The following is a 17,876-nucleotide window of genomic DNA, read 5'->3' on the forward strand; positions in this document are numbered from 1 at the left end:
TAAGATACAGAGTCTGTTTCCTGAAGGCTCCGCCTCGCCTCTCTGCCGCTCAGGGTTTGGTATTTCTGACCAACCCGGGCTGAGCCATGCTGGTCCCGGTCCCGGTCTTCATGCTGGTCCTGGTCCTGGTCTTGCTCAGACCACTTCCTCTCTGTGGCGCCGTCTCCTCGTGTTTGGTGGTTGAATGGAGCAGAAGCTCGCCAGCAGCCCTGCAGTGGAAAGACTGTGTGATCGGGCGGCGGACTCACCGATCGGGCAGCGGACTCACCGATCGGGCGGCGGACTCACCGATCGGGCGGCGGACTCACCGATCGGGCGGCGGACCCACCGATCAAGCGGCGGACCCACCGATCGGGCGGCGGACCCACCGATCGGGCGGCGGACCCACCGATCAGGCGGCTGACCTACTGATCGGGCGGCGGACTCACCGAGCCACCGCAGGCTGACTGTCCTCTGCGGTGGAGCGAAGGCGTCTGAGCAGGACCTCCAGCAGCTTCAGCATCAGCTGCTTCCACCCGAGCAGCGAGTCCGGGCTGCAGTCCGGACCGGGAGGCGCCTCCTGGGGGGGAGGAGTGGAGGGTCAGCGAAGGCCGCCGCCCACAGGGCGGCGCTGAAGAGTCAGCTGGTGACCGACATGCTGGCTGCGTCACGTTCCCTGAAAGTCTTCCTCTGAAAGGCGGAGCTCCCGTTACCGTCAGGGCGTGCTGCAGCCCGAGAGCGGCCTCCTCCGTCACGCTCTTCATCCTGAAGCTCCGCCCCCTCGCCTCCTCAAGCTCCGCCTCCAGCCGCCTCATGCGGTCTCCGTCTGCCCGGCGCTGCTCGGTGAGAGACGCCTGCTCCCGCCTGCCGAGACCACAGCCGGCGGAGGCCTCGTCAGAGGGGGCGTGGCTCAGTGACGACAACGTTTGAGACGAGCAGCATGTTCTACCTGAGCTCCTCTGTCTCCGCCTGCAGCTCCGCCCTCCTGCTCTGGACCTGCTCTGTCTGCTGCTTCCAGACTTCCTGCTCCGCCTGCAGCTGCCGACACTTCTCTGTGAGCTGCTCCACCACCTGACGGAGAGGAAGCGCGCTATTTAATCCATCAAAGTTTGAAAAGCTTCAGGGTTTTTTTTTCCGGTCACCTTCTTGCGGATGCAGCTGGTTCGAGTCGTCTCGCTGAGCATCTGCTCCAGAACCTCCAGGTCCACGCTGAGCCGGCGCCTCCCGTCCCGTAGGGCGGCGTTCTCCTCCGTCAGGACCTGCACGTGCTGGGACAGCCGGCCGAGGCGCTCCTTCACCTCCAGGTTCTCCTGCAGGGCCAGCCTGGTGCTCTCCGGAACCTTCTGCTCCACCTGCTGCTGCACCTCTGCAGCCATGGCCGTCATGTGGAGCTCCAGCTGTCTCTCCAGTCTCCATGAGGACGAAAAGGAGACGAGACTCGTCTTCCAGCTGTACGCTCCACGCACCATACACATCAACACTGCAACATCTGGACTTCTGCACATCTGGACCAACGTCGGCAAACAGGACGGCCAAGGAAGACCAAGACCAAGACCAGGTTTTCCTCTGGAGTCTGAAACCAGGATCCAGGACACCATCTGGATCTCAACTGAACCAAGACCAAACAGCCGAACAAGAAAAAAAACGTCCAACTAACCAACCAAACACCCAACTGACCAAATGATCAGCAGATCAATCAGTCAACCAGCTAACCAGTCACCAATAGAGTAAATGACTGATCAATGATCCAACTGACCAAAGTGAGCAAACAAGCAACCACGAATCATCAACCAACTAAAGCAAGCGACCAACCAACCAACCAATCATCCAACCAATTGAATGACCAGAAAATCGATTGACCAACCTGCTAACCAACCAACAAACTGATGGAGCAACCAACCAACCAACCAACCAAACAATCAAAGCAAGTTACTGACCATTCCAACAAAACAGCAATGCCAGCGTACCCCTCGTGGGGGAAGGAGATGAGTTCTTAATAATCTCTGTTCTTCAGTTGTAACACCCGAATGAAACATTTTCTACTTCCAACATCAGGGATGATCTTCGAACTACCTCCTGTGCCAAGCTGAGGGTCTTCAACCCGCCTCTGTAGCCAAGTCAGTTCAGTAGTCTCATTCCTGACCGATTTCTGAAGCAACCATCGATTCAGTGAAGACTGCACTGGGATCCTCTGTTCTGAGTTTTTAACTCCATCAGTGGAACAGAAACTGCTGTCAAGTTTCAACAGGTCACAGTCCTCCACCTGCTGACGGAGACTCTACCTCCTCTTCTCCATCAGTGCTTTCATCTCCACACTGTGAACGTCGTCTCTGTGCTCCACCTTCTGACTGGCCAGCTGCTTCTCCATCGACTCCACCCGACCCATCAACTCCTCCCTCTGCTCCTGGAACTGCTGCAGACCGGCCAGCGTCTCCGCTGCAAGAGACGGAGGGGGTGGAGTCAAAACGAGGGATGCATCAATACTGGCACCGATACATGATCTAGTACCGATACCAGTGGTCGTTATCGATACCAGAGTACCGATACCAGGCCGAGTACCGATACCAGAGTATCGATACCACATGCTGGTATCGGTACTCGACCCGGTATCGGTACTCGACCTGATATCGGTATCAGACGCTGGTATCGGTACCAGACCAGCGTCCGGTATCGGGTCCAATACTGAACAGAGTACTCATGTCATGAAAACCTCCCGATGCAACCTGGAGAGTTTTACAGGACGTCACCACACGCGATGCTACATGCTACATGCTAACCATGATTAAAGTCTGACTGATTCACTCATTAACAGCGAACTCCAGGTGAGTCCACACGGAGGGGGGCGACGTAGCGTCCACACGGAGGCTGATGGAGGCAACTCAGCATCATCATAATGTTTCACACTTGTTAGTTTTATGGACGGCTGAATGTTAAGAGTTTCAGTAGAAGATTGATCACATCGAGAACTTCTAATCATCATTTCATCATTAATCAAATTCTAAGACCTTTTTCAGCTTCACCTCCTGAGGAATTTACTTTCATTATATATATATATATATATATATATATATATATATATATATATATATAATTATATGTATGTGTGTGTGTGTGTGTGTGTGTGTGTACTCCAATCACAAAAAAACGGACACCCATCATGAAAACACACAAAACACACACAGGCTCTCAAAACACACTCCAAACACAAGTGCAGAAAACACACGCCAAACATTCAGTTCACAAGCATAGAACACAAAAGACACACATCCTTCCATCCTGTCGTCCCAGTGCATTCTGGGTAGCAGTGAAAGTGACCAGCATCAGTCTCACCCAGTGACCGGTTCTCTGAGCGGAGTGCGTCCACGCGGCGCTGCATGTCCTGCGTGAGGAGGTCCTGCTGCCGCCGCAGGTCGTCCCCGTCCCGCTGCGCCGCCCGGCTCTGGTCCTGCAGGCGCTCCAGCAGCTGCTCCGCCTCCGCCTCCTTCTGCAGCAGCAGGCGCTTCAGGTAGGCCGCCAGGTCCCGCTTCTCCTCCTCCAGAGCGCCGCGCTGGCACGCCAGGGCCTGGTTCTGCTGCCACAGGTCATCACATCTCCGCTGGCAGCTGCAGGAGGAGCCGAGAGACGTTCAGGGGCCTGACCTGGGCCTGGGCCTGGGTCTGGGTCTGGACCTGGGCCTGGGCCTGGGCCTGGACCTGGGTCTGGACCTGGGCCTGGGCCTGGGTCTGGACCTGGGTCTGGGTCTGGACCTGGGCCTGGGCCTGGGCCTGGACCTGGGTCTGGGTCTGGACCTGGGCCTGGGCCTGGGTCTGGGCCTGGACCTGGGTCTGGGTCTGGGCCTGGGTCTGGGCCTGGGTCTGGGTCTGGGCCTGGGTCTGGGCCTGGGTCTGGGCCTGGACCTGGGCCTGGACCTGGGCCTGGACCTGGGTCTGGGTCTGGGTCTGGGTCTGGGCCTGGGTCTGGGTCTGGGTCTGGGTCTGGGTCTGGATCAGGTCCAACCTGCCAGTCCAAACTGAGGGTGAAACGTGAGCCACGGCAGATATGAAGCTTCTAACACACACAAAGACAACACCTACAAAAACACTCACATGCACACACGCACGCTCAAACCGCAAACCCACAAAACACCATTGGAAACAGACACACACACATGCATGTTCACCAACGCAAGCAACACACACTCAGCTGAAACGCACGCACACACCCAAAGCAACAACACAAACACACAACCAGTGTCGGGCAAGTTTCTTTAAAAAAGTAATTACTTGTAGTTACGTGTTAGTTTCTCAACAAAACGACTGAGTGACAGTAATTACTTGGCAAAGAAACTTCTGCATGATTTAAAAAAAAGAGTTTTAATAAAGAACTTGGATCCCCTCCTAATGGAACTTTAAAGGTGCATTAAGGAGTTTGCGCGTTTTATGCGAAACAGTGCCCCCTGCAGGCCTTGGGCGTAATGCAGCTTAGTGAAAAACTCGTCCCTGTGGCTCGCGTGCACGGAAGAGGGGAACTCCTTCCTCGCTCGTTTAGTAGCGCTCAAGTAAGATGTAAGTGTCTTCTACCTGGTGGAGTCTGTGTGGAGCTGCAGTGCTGGAAGCCAGTCTGTTCTGACTTTCTGGAAGATCCTGCTCAGTTGTTGCTCACTAAGCCTCTGGCGGAGTAATGGCGGATAAAATGAAACCTAACAAGCGGGAGCGCGCATTACGTCATTCCTTTCAAATTCTCCCCAAAAAAATTCTGCCGCCAGACCGGCACTATGACTTTCAAGTGACAATTTAGCGCTGTTAGAGGTACTTGTAATGAATATGTCAGGGCACATTGTACACATCATTAAAAATGTGTAACATATTTATGGTGGAAAATAAGTATTTTTAAGGCTGTAAAACTCCTTAATGCACCTTTAAGATGCATCTTCAGTTATTATAAAACTGAATATATGATGAATGAAATAAATGGACACTTGAAAGAATAAACAAACAAAACACTGCATCAGTTTAAATTATTCTGATGTTGCTGTGAGAATATGAGACAAGACACCAACCAGATTTCATTTCAGGCTGATCAGGCTCACTGTGTGTCTCTGTCACTTTGTTCCTACAGGGTTTCTCCTTGCTCCGTGATGACGTCATTTAGAACGTTCCTGACTGAGGAGTTGCAACAATGTATCATTTTAAATTAAATGACATCATCACCTAATTTGACCTAGATATGCAAATGAGCCGATATGTAAATTGGACGCTGATTGGCGGGATAAAGCGGAGTCAGGCTCGTGTTCACCAGCTGCTTGAAGCTGTGGAGAGAAGGAAGTCGTTCCAGTGGAGGGAGACAGCGTGAGGTGCGCGTGTTCCAGATGTGTCACCTGTCCAGCTGCTCGGACAGATGTGTGATCTGGATCAGGAGCAGGTCTCTCTCCGCCCGGTCCGGACCCGGTTCTTCTCCGGGACTCGTCTTTCTCTCTGTCTTCTTCTTTTCGTCCTCTTTCTCTTGCTCTTTCTCTTTCTCTCCGGGCTTCTTCTCTTTCTTTTTGGGCATCGTGTCGACTGAAGTGACTTTGTTCCCCGGACACCGGACAAACTTACAGCGTTGCTAGGTAACAGCTGCCTTCAGGGACTGCTGGGAAAATCCGCTTTTTCCTGACGGGACACTTTTAATTCCGTGGGTTAAACTTTACTCTGAAAACACACAAAACACACAAAACACACAAAACACACACACCTTGAGACAGGAGCGCGCGTGATCATTAATGTTTGCTGCAGAGACAGGAACTGACTGAGTCACAGGCGTAATTTACGTCGGCTTGGTGGGTTATGAAAACCCGCGGGCCTCTTGTGGTGAAATCCTGTCCCACCACACTGCCGACGATTTTTGTGTTTGTTTTTTGTTTGTTTAAATCCGAGGCAGGATGAGCGCAGCAGCCGCTTCTCTCCGGCCAGAGGCGCCGCTGCACACAGGGCCCCGAGCTGAAGGGGGCCCCGAGGGACGGCTGACATCAGTCACTTTCAATGACAAATTAAAGGCGCTACACCAGACGCTGCAATGACAGCGTGTCGAAAATCCCCCGTATGGGGCCCTCTCCGAGTACTCACCGGTTTGGCAGATATCAGCGCCGGGAACGTGCCTGATGCGGCCCCACTGCTACCCGGCTTGCATCAGAGCAGGGCCGGTGACGGAAGACTGTTGGAGTTGGACTCAGTGAAGAACTGGTTAAAAAATTAAGTTAAGATTTAAAAAAATACTGACTGTCAGAGCCATTTTTGTGTTGTGTGTTTTATTTTATGTCTGTTTCTCTGTTGTGCTGTGATCTTCCCGCCACTGGGGGGCGTCCCTGCTGTGTTCTCGTCCGGCAGGTGACGCTCTCAGGTGTGACTGATGATTCTCTGGTGTCTCGTTTAAAAAACTACACGGAACAAGCATCTGCAGAGAAAAGGCTAAAGGTTAAAGGCTGAGAGAGAAACGAAACCTGCTGCAGGATTACCGGGACGAAACGTCAAAACCTCCTCATCCTTCAAGAGCTTGTTTGACTTTTCCAAAAGCAGACCGTGACTTCAGAACGGTTTAAAACTCAGCAAAGTACGTAGAAATAATTTAAGATAGAATGAATCTGTTAAAAAGGTTCATGGAAGTAAGATGACTTCATTTGAGACTTTCCCTGAATGATTCCACTGTTGCTCTGTTCCTAGTTTCAGTTTAACAATATGAGGAATTGTCATTATTTTAAATGCATCATGGAATGTGGAGTTGTTGATTTTCCGCAGGTAGAGATTTATTTGTTTGTTGAGCCATTTGTCTTATTTCTGTTCTCTAGAGTATTGACTGTTGCGCGATTTTGCCACTTGATGGCAGTAGTTAGACTCAGATTGCATATTTTGGACATTGGATAACAAACCATTACAGACGGAATCATTGACTTTCTTGAAATGTCCCTGTTTGTTTTCTTTTCTAAAAAACGGATTCTAATCTTAATGGAAGTTCCATCCAGACGCAGAGGAGACGGATTCACACACAGTCCAGAGTTCCGTTAGTATTTCCTGTCTTTCAGCTTCAGTGAGACAACAATTCAAAAATGTAAGAAAACAGTCTAAAGGGAAGCCGAGGTTCACTGAGACGGTTCAGTAAAAATAATAAACAGAAAAGAACAGGTGGAGGCGACTGCAGTTCTGGTATCTCTTATCAAACAAGTTGTGGTCTCACTGTAGTCCAGCTGTAGTCCAGCTGTAGTCTCGCTGTCGTTTCGCTGTAGTCTCACTGTCGTCCAGCTGTAGTCCTACTGTAGTCTCGCTGTCATTTCACTGTAGTCCAGCTGTAGTCTCGCTGTCGTTTCACTGTAGTCTCACTGTCGTCCAGCTGTAGTCCTACTGTAGTCTCGCTGTCATTTCACTGTAGTCCAGCTGTAGTCTCGCTGTCGTTTCACTGTAGTCTCACTGTAGTCCAGCTGTAGTCCAGCTGTAGTCTCGCTGTCATTTCACTGTAGTCCAGCTGTAGTCCAGCTGTAGTCTCGCTGTCATTTCACTGTAGTCTCGCTGTAGTCCAGCTGTAGTCCAGCTGTAGTCTCGCTGTCGTTTCACTGTAGTCTCGCTGTCGTCCAGTTGTAGTCCTACTGTAGTCTGGCTGTCGTTTCCTCCTTGATGACCTCGTTCCTCGCCGTCGCTGGCAGGTTTTGTTTTGAAGCAGGAAGCTGCGGCTGTTCAGAGCTCTGATCAGTCTGATTGTCAGGAATTACACCTGCAGTGTGACGCGTTGCTCCTTCAGAATATTCTCCGATGCCCGGGGTCAGCTCGGGGTCAGCCCGGGGTCAGCTCGGGGTCACGCTCCGGCCTCACAGTGGAAAAGGTGCTGGGTTCAAATCCCGGCCCAGGCCTTTTCCTCGTAGAGTTTGCATGTTCTCTCCTTGTGTACTCGGGTTTCTGCCCACAGTCCAGAAGCTTCACATGCGGCTGTGTGTTTGTGTGTGTGTGTGTGTGTGTGTGTGTGTGTGTGTGTGTGTGTGTGTGTGTGTGTGTGTGTGTGTCTTGATGGTTACAGGAAGTGACTTTGCTGTCCTGCTCGTTAAAGTGTGTTACATCCCCGCTAACCGTCCTCCGCCAATGGAGGGTGGCGGCTTCCTGTCTCGGTTGACCGCCTCACATTCAGCAGCTGGTCGTCCCTCCTCCGTTCGGCTGAGCAGTACCCCCCCCCCCCCCCCCGTAGCCCCCCCCCCCCCCCCCAATAAACCCACTGGACTCACAAAGAGACCTGAAGGTTAATTTAGTTTCAGCTCAGTCGAGCTTACAGATGAGTTTAAGGTGAAGACGTTTAAGGAGTATTTTACTGCATGGGGGGGGGGGGCGTCGCCCCCGACAACCAGAGGACTTCTTCTGTTAATATTTTTTATTGTTTTCATTTATAGAAACATTCACATGTGTATTTGTGTTTTTCCGCACTTACTGTGTTTCTGTTGGTGGAACTGATTTAGTGTTCATGCTTTATGAACATTTTATATTTCTATATTTGTCTCATGGATATGAAGGACCCCCCCCACCCCACCCCACCCCACCCCACCCCACCCCACCCCATCCTCGATCTGTGCGCCCCTGCATGCTGCTGCAGCCACTGGCCTTCCACAGGTTCTAGACTCCAGGCTCCAGGTTCTGGACTCCAGGCTCCAGGTTCTAGACTCCAGGCTCCAGGCTCCAGGTTCTAGACTCCAGGCTCCAGGTTCTAGACTCCAGGTTCCAGGTTCTAGACTCCAGGCTCCAGGTTCTAGACTCCAGGCTCCAGGCTCCAGGTTCTAGACTCCAGGCTCCAGGCTCCAGGTTCTGGACTCCGGGCTCCGGGCTCCGGGCTCCGGGCCGGGTGGGGGGGGGGGGGGGGGGGGGGGAGTTGCTGACCTTATATCCTGCTTCCCGCCCCAGCGGCTCAGTCCGGAGCTCCAGCCGGGCGGACGCACCGCTCCCCTCCTCCCTCCTCCTCCTCCTTCAGCCATGAGTAAAGACCGGCAGGCCAAGCAGGTCCCGGAGCTCCCGGGGCCGCTGTCCCCGACCAAGGGCCACAACAAGTCCCCCAGGATGCCCAAGTGCTCCCGGTGCCGCAACCACGGATACGTGTCTCCCCTGAAGGGCCACAAGCGCTTCTGCAGCTGTAGGGACTGCCAGTGCGCCAAGTGCAAGCTGATCGCCGAGAGGCAGCGCGTCATGGCGGCCCAGGTGAGCGGGGGGCCCGGGGGGCCGGGGGAGGCCCGGGGGGCCCGGGGGGCCGGGGGAGGCCCGGGGGGACCGGGGGGCCCGGGGGGCCGGGGGAGGCCCGGCCGGGGCCCGGAAGCCCCGGGGGTCCGGGGGGTTCGGGTCGGGGCAGGCCGGGCCGCGGGGGTCCCGGGCGGGGAGCGGACCGTGGGGCCCGCGGGGGCCCGGGGGGGCCCGGGCCGAGGCCTCCAGGCGGGGAGCTTCTGCTTCCAGCAGCCCAGGCTTTCTCTTACCAGTCCGGATGTTCTTCCGGCTCCTTTAAAACGTGTTTTCATGTTTTCTTTATTCCTAAACTCGCTGAATAAATCGTGTAAAATGTTTCCAGCTGCAGTTCCATCAAGCTAGCAGCTAATTAGCCTCAAACATCTAATTAATGAGCAGAAAATGAGAATCTCTGAACTCCTCAGAGCGTTTCAGCTCTGAAACCTTCTGCTTGGGGTCAAATCTGAGTTGGGTCAGTTTGTTTTTCACCTCTTTGACTTGTGTTTGTTTTGTTCTTCATTTCTCGGTTGTTTATTCTTCTGTTCTTTGTTTGTTTCTAACCATGCAGTCTGAGCTGTTTGTGTTTTCTCTTGACTTTCTCGGTCCTTGTTTGTGTTTCTGTGTTTTTGTTTGTTTTTGTACAGTTTGTGTTTCATGTCTTTCAGATTTGTTTGTTTCTGCTTCTTCCTTCCCTTCATACCTGCTCATCGCTTCATGTAGTTTGTATTGTTTAGACTTGTTCTTGTTATTTTCTCCTGTTTGTTTGTTTGTGTAAATCCTGACATCAGTGTCATGTTTACCCTCTTGTTTGCGTTGTTTGTGCATCCAGAGTTTCTGTTTATTTTGATTTCCTCTTCTTCTGTTTCTTCAGTGTGTTTGTTGTTAATAGATGTTTTCTGTTTGTTTGTATTTTCTAATTGTTTGTTTTCTTTTTCATGTTTGTTTGTGAAGTGTGTATTGAAAAACTCCTGCTTTATCTTTTTATAAACTTGTGCTGCACACAGTGCAATATTACAGATGTGTTTTTTATTCCCTAAAGGTTGTATTTGTTATTTTTCCGTGTGACGGATTTTATTTACGAAACTTGTCTTCATCGAGAAAAGTGTTATTTTTTGTGTTAAATGATTTATTGGGTGCTCAGAAAGAGGCTTTTCTTCCAGTGGAAGCTGAAAGGCTGAGGCTCCGTCGGCCGTCTTATCTCCTCCAGCAGGTAATTCCCCGGCGGTCTTTGTTCTGGGCGCAGGGAGGAGCCGCCGGCCGGCGTTCGGCCTCCCGGGGAGGCCGGCCGTCGGATTCATGACGACCCTGAAGGTTTCACACGTTCAGACTCCGTCCGGTTATTTACGTCTCGTTTTCCACCGCCGCCCGACACTTTGTATCGTCTGTTTTCTGGACTGTGGCGAAGGCGCTCGCCGCCGCTCAGACTTGCTGCTGTGAACGTCATTAAATGCTTTATTTATTCTCTGTTTCGGAAAATGTATTTGTGATTTCTTTTTTTCCTTGTATGAAAGCTCAGAAACACGATTGATCCTCTGTGTTTTGAGTTTCCTGTTTGGTCTGAGATCAGTGCAGTCGCTTAATGACGGTTTTGAACTTTCAGATTCGGCCCTCCAGATAACAGTGCTCTTTCTCTTTCCACCACAACCCTGTTTCCATGACGACGACGCCCAAAGACACTGGAAACAACTGTATTCAAAACACAACTCTGCCTCCATTGAAACGGCGGGAAATACCACATTTCTGAAACTCTGATCCAGGTCCTGGTCCAGAGTCTCCTGGTCCTGGTCCAGATTCTCCTGGTCCAGAGTCTCCTGGTCCTGGTCCAGAGTCTCCTGGTCCTGGTCCAGAGTCTCCTGGTCCAGATTCTCCTGGTCCTGGTCCAGAGTCTCCTGGTCCTGGTCCAGATTCTCCTGGTCCTGGTCCAGAGTCTCCTGGTCCTGGTCCAGATTCTCCTGGTCCAGACTGTCCTGGTCCTGGTCCAGAGTCTCCTGGTCCTGGTCCAGATTCTCCTGGTCCTGGTCCAGATTCTCCTGGTCCAGATTCTCCTGGTGCTGGTCCAGATTATCCTGGTCCTGGTCCATAGTCTCCTGGTCCAGATTGTCCTGGTCCTAGTCCAGAATCTCCTGGTCCAGAGTCTCCTGGTCCTGGTCCTGGTCCAGATTCTCCTGGTCCTGGTCCAGAGTCTCCTGGTCCAAATTGTCCTGGTCCTAGTCCAGAATCTCCTGGTCCAGATTCTCCTGGTCCTGGTCCTTGTCCAGAATCTCCTGGTCCAGATTATCCTGGTCCTGGTCCATAGTCTCCTGGTCCAGATTGTCCTGGTCCTGGTCCTGGTCCTGGTCGTTCCGGTGTTCAGTCCACCCGTCTCGGAATGTTCCCTTTAGAAGCGGAACTCGGTTTTCTGCTGCAGCGTCTGGAACCTGAGCCGGACCGACGGTGAAATCGCCGCGGTTCTCGAGGTTTTCACGTTCTGCGGTTTCCAGAGAACGCTCTGAGGTTCCCTGGATGTTTTTAATTCAGAACTGCTTGATTCTGAATTTAAACAGGAATAAAAAGAAGCCAAGTAGCTAATTTGTAGAAGATAATCAGCAGATGACGTGACAGCAGGCGGTGTGTGTGTCCCTGATGTCCCTCTGATGTCCCTCTGATGTCCCTCTGATGTCCCTCTGATGTCCCTCTGATGTCCCTCTGATGTCCCCGGGCCAGGTGGCGCTGCGGCGGCAGCAGGCCCAGGAGGAGGAGCTGGGGATCTGCAGCCCGGTGGCGCTGGCCGGGCCGGAGGTGCTGGTGAAGAACGAGGTGGCGGCCGACTGCCTGTTCTCGGCCGAGGGACGGTCCCCGACCCCGTCCGGCGCCGGCGCCTCGTCTCTGGCCGCGTCAGGTGGGGCGGACCACGGTTTAGACCACACACACACACACACACACACACACACACACACACACACACACACACACACACACGGTGTACAAAAAAAGGGAAACGCCTGAAGCTGCGGCTTTAGGGAGAAAAAGAAAAGTTGCGTTTTGTCTCCCGTTTCCATGGAGACGGAGCGTTTTCCATCAGGCCAGAGGAAACGGGGGCTTCTTCACCCTCTGGACAGAGCAGGACGCCTGTCCACGAGCGCCGTGCGCTGGACTGATCACACGCTGGAAGTTCCTCGGCCCACGCGGTGGCGATCTGACCAGCGTCCAGCCTCGGCCCCTCTGCAGCGGTTCGATGCCCCGCTGTGGCTCAGGTGGTGCAGTGGTCATCCCTCGATTGGAGATCATATGTTCGATTCTCCATCTACACATGTCAGAGTGTCCTTGAGCAAGGCACTGAAGCCCAGACTGCTCCCAGTGGACGGCCGGAGCTCCTGCATGGCTGCTGCTGTGTGAATGTGTGTGAATGTGTGTGAATGTGTGTGAACGTGTGAACGTGATGAACAGTGTGAAGCTCAGTGAGAGCTGCAGCCCGGAGGTCTGGATTCAGGATCTGAATGGACTCTTTCAGAAATGCCTGGAAACAAACCTGTTATGGCCTGGTTTCACCTGGTCTGGCCTGGTCTGGCCCCGTGATGCCCGGCCTGCTGCGGATGGTCTGTGTCTCAGGTTCTGGTTCTAGGTGGTCTCAGACCGTTGACTCTTCTGAAACCCTCCTCCAGTCCGGGTCCCGTCCCGCAGACGGTCTCTGAGGTTCCAGGATGACCTTCGGGTTCTGAGCTGAGACCCGTCTCTGAAAGTGGCAGTCTGGAGTTTTATCACGCGGCGGCCGATTGATTCGGTGACATCGGCATGGGAGCGTATCCTTGACTTGTGTCCAGGAGGTTCTGCGGAGGCAGGCACAGATACGGCGTTCCCTCCGGCCCGATAGCGCACGGCAGGAGGCGGAACGCCGCCGCGGTCAAGGCTGCCGGCGCGGCGCTGGCTCGGCAACAGAGAGACCACGGTTCGAGACGGGGAAGAGGAGTGGAGCACTCGGCGACTCGCCGATGACAAGCGGCAGGAACAACACACGGCGTTATCTGGCGTCCCGCCGGGGCACGCCGTCTCCGTCCAGCCAGAGACCGCGGCCTGCCTGGGAAGAATGTGGCCTTGCTGATAAAGAAAGGCTCAGCAGATAGAGGAGCGGCCACGGCCTGATGGCTGGCGTGCCGGCCGCCGCCTGCAGAGGGCGCCGTTGACAAGCTGACGGTGTGAGAGACTGATCAGACACTGAAACACACACGCGCGCACACACACACACTGAACTCTGTACATGTTTCTGCTCTGTGGAAACTCAAACCCTCCCAGGTCGGTCCTGTTTTCACAGCATTGAAACACGTTATGCTGACGATTCCTGATTTATTGATCAGGCTGGAAATTTGCTTTAGTTCAGTGTGTTTTGCCCTCAGTTTGGACTTGCAGGCTCATTTCCCGTCTCGATTAACGCTCTTCCTTCTCCGTGTCTCTGTGAGCCAGGGAGCCGCTCGGCGTCCGCCTCCAGCCCGTCGGCCGCCGCCCGGCCTCACGGCGAGGGGGCGAGCGACCTGCTGCTGGAGAGCCCGTACTACAACTTCTACCAGCCGTCGCGCTATTCCACCTACTACGGCAACCTGTACAACTACCAGCAGTACCAGGTGAGCTGCGGCGTGCGTGTGTGTGTGTGTGTGTGTGTGTGTGTGTGTGTGTGTGTGTGTGTGTGTGGGCGCTGTCGGTCAAAATGAGCCCCAGCAGCCGGCTAGCGGCTAACAGTCGTGACTTACAGTCTTTTAAACGCCTGCTCTTCCTCACAGCTCCATGCCTGACCTCTGACCTCCAGACCGTTTCCAGCCGGTTCTCTGTGCGTTCGCTTCGCCTGACCGGCGCCGCTGGTTTTGTTTATTCTGTTATTATTCAAACGTGAAACTTGATGAGGATTTTCCCCGAGCGTCCAGATCTGGTCTGAAATCGGGATTTCACTTCGAGCCGCGGGGAGAAGTAGAGCTGAGGCTGAGGAGGAGGAGGAGGAGCTGATTGGCTCTGAAACTAGGAAGTGTGACAGTCTAGCCCCGCCCACCGGAGTTGTTCCATCCCGGAACTCTTATTTTGAAAGAAAAAAAAAAAACTTTCCGACATATTGTTTGAAGGGAAAGTTTCCTCAGTGACCGGTGACACATGGGATCGATGTTTATTGTTTTCATGGTGAATTTCTGACTCGTTGCACCTTTAAACTTCACAGAAAACACTTAAAGCAGAATTTATATTTTTGGCAACTAAAGGTTGATTTTGGCTTCTAAAAAATGTCTAAATTGATAATTGGGCAGTGGACCTTTTGGCCTGAAATGAAGTGTAACACACACGCACGTACGCACGCACGCACACACACACTGACACACGCGGAGTTGATATGGGTGTGAAATGTGTGTTAAGTTCTGTTCTCAATAGTCCTAAAAGGTTTGAAATTTGACTTGTTGAAACCTGTTCACGGTTTTTATCATAAGTGTGAAACTTTGCGGAGACGCAGAAACGGTGTGGAGTGGTCGCAAACGGCCGTTGATCCGGAGCGTTTGTCTTCCTTTGTGTCCAGCTGGCTCAGAGTTTGGACGGTTTTAAGGAAAACCTGATGGAGTCCTGCGTCAGAAAGACGAACGGCGTGGAAATGGAGCGTGACGGCGTTTCTGATCCCGTTTCTTTGAAGACTGCGGCAGGAGAGGAGCTCTGCCTCCTCAGGGGGCTTCGTCTTCAGGCGGCGCTCAGACGTTTCAGCAGTGAATTCAAATTCCACCCGATCGCCGTGATTTTAGAGATCGGACTGAATCTGAATGAACGGCGGCGAGTCTCCGGTGATCTGATGAGGTGTTTGTCTCCCCCTCCCCCCACCCCCCCTCCCCTGTATCAACATTCAGTTTTCGGGGTCGCTGCCTCCGCCAACCTGCCGGCGCCGAGCGGAGCCTGAATTGCAAAGGTTAATGGTATTGTCTGTCGGCGGAGCAGCGGAGCGCCACGCCTCAGCGCCCGGCCCGGAGAGCCCGGCACATTAATGCTAATCAGTTAGCGCTCTTTAGCATAATTTAGCCATCCCCCGGGGTGATTTATGATATTTCCCCCGGAGCTGTCAGCCTCAGAGGGCTCCTCGCCGCCGTCATTCACATTCCGGGAACGCCGTTTGTGTTTTTTTGTATTCCGCCTGACGGGCTTCAAACGCGCGGTTTGCAACAACTTCTGGTCAATCCGTCACGCGCGTCCGTGACGCTAACGGTAATTATCGGGAGGAGGGCCGATCCGGTCTCCTCTACCCGTCCTAAACCTCCGGGTTAACGGCCGATCCGCCTTTCCCGGGAGCCGTTATCCTTGAGTTACTCCGGCTCGATTTTGTCTCCATATTTGCTGCAGACTCTTTCAGAGTGAAGCGGGAAGAACTGCTCCTCGTTCAGGGATGCGTGTTCTCTCTGACTCGCCGTGTCTTATCTGATGCACCGCCGCCCACCGCCCCGAGAGGCCTGGTCCTTATCTGGCACCATCTCCTTGTCTGGAAGCGCCTCATCAGATCTGCATCCACCTGCATGACGGCCCCCCAGCCTGACGGGGGCCCCGCTGCCCCCCCGCCGTCCCCCCGCCGTCCGGGTCGCTGTGGGAAGAACTCGACGGTACCCGGCTCTGTTACGACAGGCGCTGACTTCAGATCAGCCTGATGGCTGAAGGAGGCGGCGGCTTTGGTCTGAGGCGGATCCAGAGGGGCTGAGAGAGGAGGGGGAGGCGGGACCGGCCAGGACCCCGAGAACACGGGAGGAACCCGAGTAGATCTGTCAAACTGTCCTTTTAAAATAAAGATACAAATTAAATCCAAACTCGGTGCATCCAAGAATCTAATCTGGATGTTAGAGGAGCAAGATGCTCTATAATCTGGATGTTGATGGACATGGTTTTATTAGGAGCTGAAACCAGCTGCTCTGGACTCTCAGTTCTCTGTCGGGACTCTCTCAGGTTCCTCTCTACCCTCTGGACCCCCTACTCTGTCTGGACCCTCAGGCCCCCCGGGCCTGGGTCTGTGTGCTGTCCTGGCCCTGGTTCTGGTCCTGGTCCTGGTCCAGAGTGTATCTTGAATAGCAGTGTATGAATCAGTCTGCCAGCCGCCGGGGAGCCGTCCTGCTGACGGATTACGGCCCGACACAAATCAAATTCCATAAAAACCAAATTGAAAACCGGCGCTGCGGCGCCGACGGCTCCTTTTAAAGTCCTCAGAGAGTCGGCGGCGGCGAGGTGGAGGCGAGGCGCGGCGCCTTTCTGCCCGTCGCCTGGGAATCTCTGAGGAGCGGAGAACGCAGAACGTTTAGATCACATTCAGAAACATTCACACGTGATCGCTGGTTGCAACTGTGATGTTATGGCGGCAGTAGCTCCGGCGTGAAGCGGAAATGAGGCCAGAGTCCCCGCTCCAGAGTCCCGGCTCCAGAGTCCCGGCTCCAGAGTCCCGGCTCCAGAGTCCCGGCTCCAGAGTCCCCGCTCCAGAGTCCCCACTCCAGAGTCCCCGCTCCAGAGTCCCGGCTCCAGAGTCCCGGCTCCAGAGTCCCCGCTCCAGAGTCCCCGCTCCAGAGTCCCGGCTCCAGAGTCCCGGCTCCAGAGTCCCGGCTCCAGAGTCCCCGCTCCAGAGTCCCGGCTCCAGAGTCCCGGCTCCAGAGTCCCGGCTCCAGAGTCCCGGCTCCAGAGCTGCAGGCAGGGTTCTAAAGGTTCTGGTCTGGCGTCGGGAATGGAAACACCATGAAAACCTGAGACTGCAGTGAATGATATTGTTCCGTCATGGAATGCTAACACCAAGGCTTTAGCACCGCATGACGTTTATCAGCGGTCGGCAACTGTCGGCCCGCGGACCAATTCTGGCCCGCCAGGTGATTTTGAGGATCCGAGGCGCCGGGTTCTCGGAGGACGTCCGTGAACTCGTCAGGATCCAGGTTCCTCCAGAACGCTGCGTTCAGGGACGCGTCGTAAAAGCTGCTAGCTTAACTACCCTCAGGCGCCTGCAGCCACCGTCACAACTGCTGCAGTTCCTCTGCCAGGCCTGTAGGCGGCGCTGTGACTCAGCCAGAAATACACCAGAGAAGAAGACACGGCGCTCCACGCTCCGCTGCTCTATAGACCAACACAGATCCAGAAGATGACGTCTCACAAAACCAGGAGCTTCTGCAGGACGCCGGGAAGACGGACTGAACATCTGGATTTCGGTCGTCCTCCTGTCCAGGAAAACCGGTCCGCTGTCCTCGTCTGGCTGCTCTGTTCGGCATGAGCCATCCAGGTGTTTTTGCGCGTGGTCCTGAGACGTCCGTCCGTCCAATCCAGATGTTTGTGTGTGAAGCAGATGCCCCACGGGGACGGGGGACGCCTCCCGGGACACAACGTGTCGTCTCAGTACCGGATGCACTCCTACTACCCAGCAGCCCCCTACCTGACCCCCGGCCTGCCCTCCAGCGCCTGCGTGCCGCCCTTCTTCAGCCTGGACGACAACAGCGGCTGCTCCGAGAGCATGGCGGCCGGTGAGTGACGAACACACACACACACACACACACACACACACACACCGCTCAGGCCCATAAACTTTTAGCCAGACTTGATCAACACTACATAGAAGGGAGGACTGCTCTCCGTCCAGCAGTCCATAAAACTCTTCTTCTCCTACTTTTCTCTACCTTTTCTTCGTACGGAGCTCTGAACGGCGTTCCCCGTCCGCCGCCCTGCTCTGCTCTCAGCCCCGTTTCCGGCTGTTATCGG

General features: G+C 54.1%; 2 protein-coding genes across 2 annotated transcripts; one reads left to right on the plus strand and one right to left on the minus strand.

Moving 5' to 3' along the window:
• Positions 1-49: 49 nt before the first annotated feature.
• On the minus strand, positions 50-5,508 carry LOC115398261 (cilia- and flagella-associated protein 157-like). The gene is made up of 8 exons (XM_030104943.1): positions 5,336-5,508; positions 3,310-3,581; positions 2,262-2,415; positions 1,122-1,389; positions 929-1,050; positions 693-843; positions 429-556; positions 50-209 (listed from the first exon to the last, which is right to left on the minus strand). The coding sequence occupies exons 1-8, from the start codon at positions 5,506-5,508 to the stop codon at positions 50-52; spliced, it is 1,428 nt and encodes a 475-aa protein (XP_029960803.1).
• Positions 5,509-8,936: 3,428 nt separating this feature from the next.
• Positions 8,937-17,649, plus strand: dmrt1 (doublesex and mab-3 related transcription factor 1). Its single transcript, XM_030105530.1, has 4 exons — positions 8,937-9,158; positions 11,880-12,069; positions 13,614-13,771; positions 17,467-17,649. The coding sequence occupies exons 1-4, from the start codon at positions 8,937-8,939 to the stop codon at positions 17,647-17,649; spliced, it is 753 nt and encodes a 250-aa protein (XP_029961390.1).
• The last annotated feature ends 227 nt before the right edge of the window (positions 17,650-17,876 follow it).

The sequence above is a fragment of the Salarias fasciatus genome, chromosome 12 (assembly GCF_902148845.1).
Source record: "Salarias fasciatus chromosome 12, fSalaFa1.1, whole genome shotgun sequence".
Classification (NCBI taxonomy): Eukaryota; Metazoa; Chordata; class Actinopteri; order Blenniiformes; family Blenniidae; genus Salarias; species Salarias fasciatus.

Bases quoted from the DNA above. Each gene is read 5' to 3' on its own strand.
- LOC115398261 (XM_030104943.1), bottom strand. From the start codon at position 5,508: ATGCCCAAAAAGAAAGAGAAGAAGCCCGGAGAGAAAGAGAAAGAGCAA. The intron at 3,582-5,335 runs GTGACACATCTG...CTCCTCCTGCAG, and splicing joins CTGTCCGAGCAGCTGGACAG to CTGCCAGCGGAGATGTGATG. The intron at 210-428 runs GTGAGTCCGCCG...TTTCCACTGCAG, and splicing joins AGTCAGCCTGCGGTGGCTCG to GGCTGCTGGCGAGCTTCTGC.
- dmrt1 (XM_030105530.1), top strand. From the start codon at position 8,937: ATGAGTAAAGACCGGCAGGCCAAGCAGGTCCCGGAGCTCCCGGGGCCG. The intron at 9,159-11,879 runs GTGAGCGGGGGG...TCCCCGGGCCAG, and splicing joins AGCGCGTCATGGCGGCCCAG to GTGGCGCTGCGGCGGCAGCA. The intron at 12,070-13,613 runs GTTTAGACCACA...TCTGTGAGCCAG, and splicing joins GTCAGGTGGGGCGGACCACG to GGAGCCGCTCGGCGTCCGCC.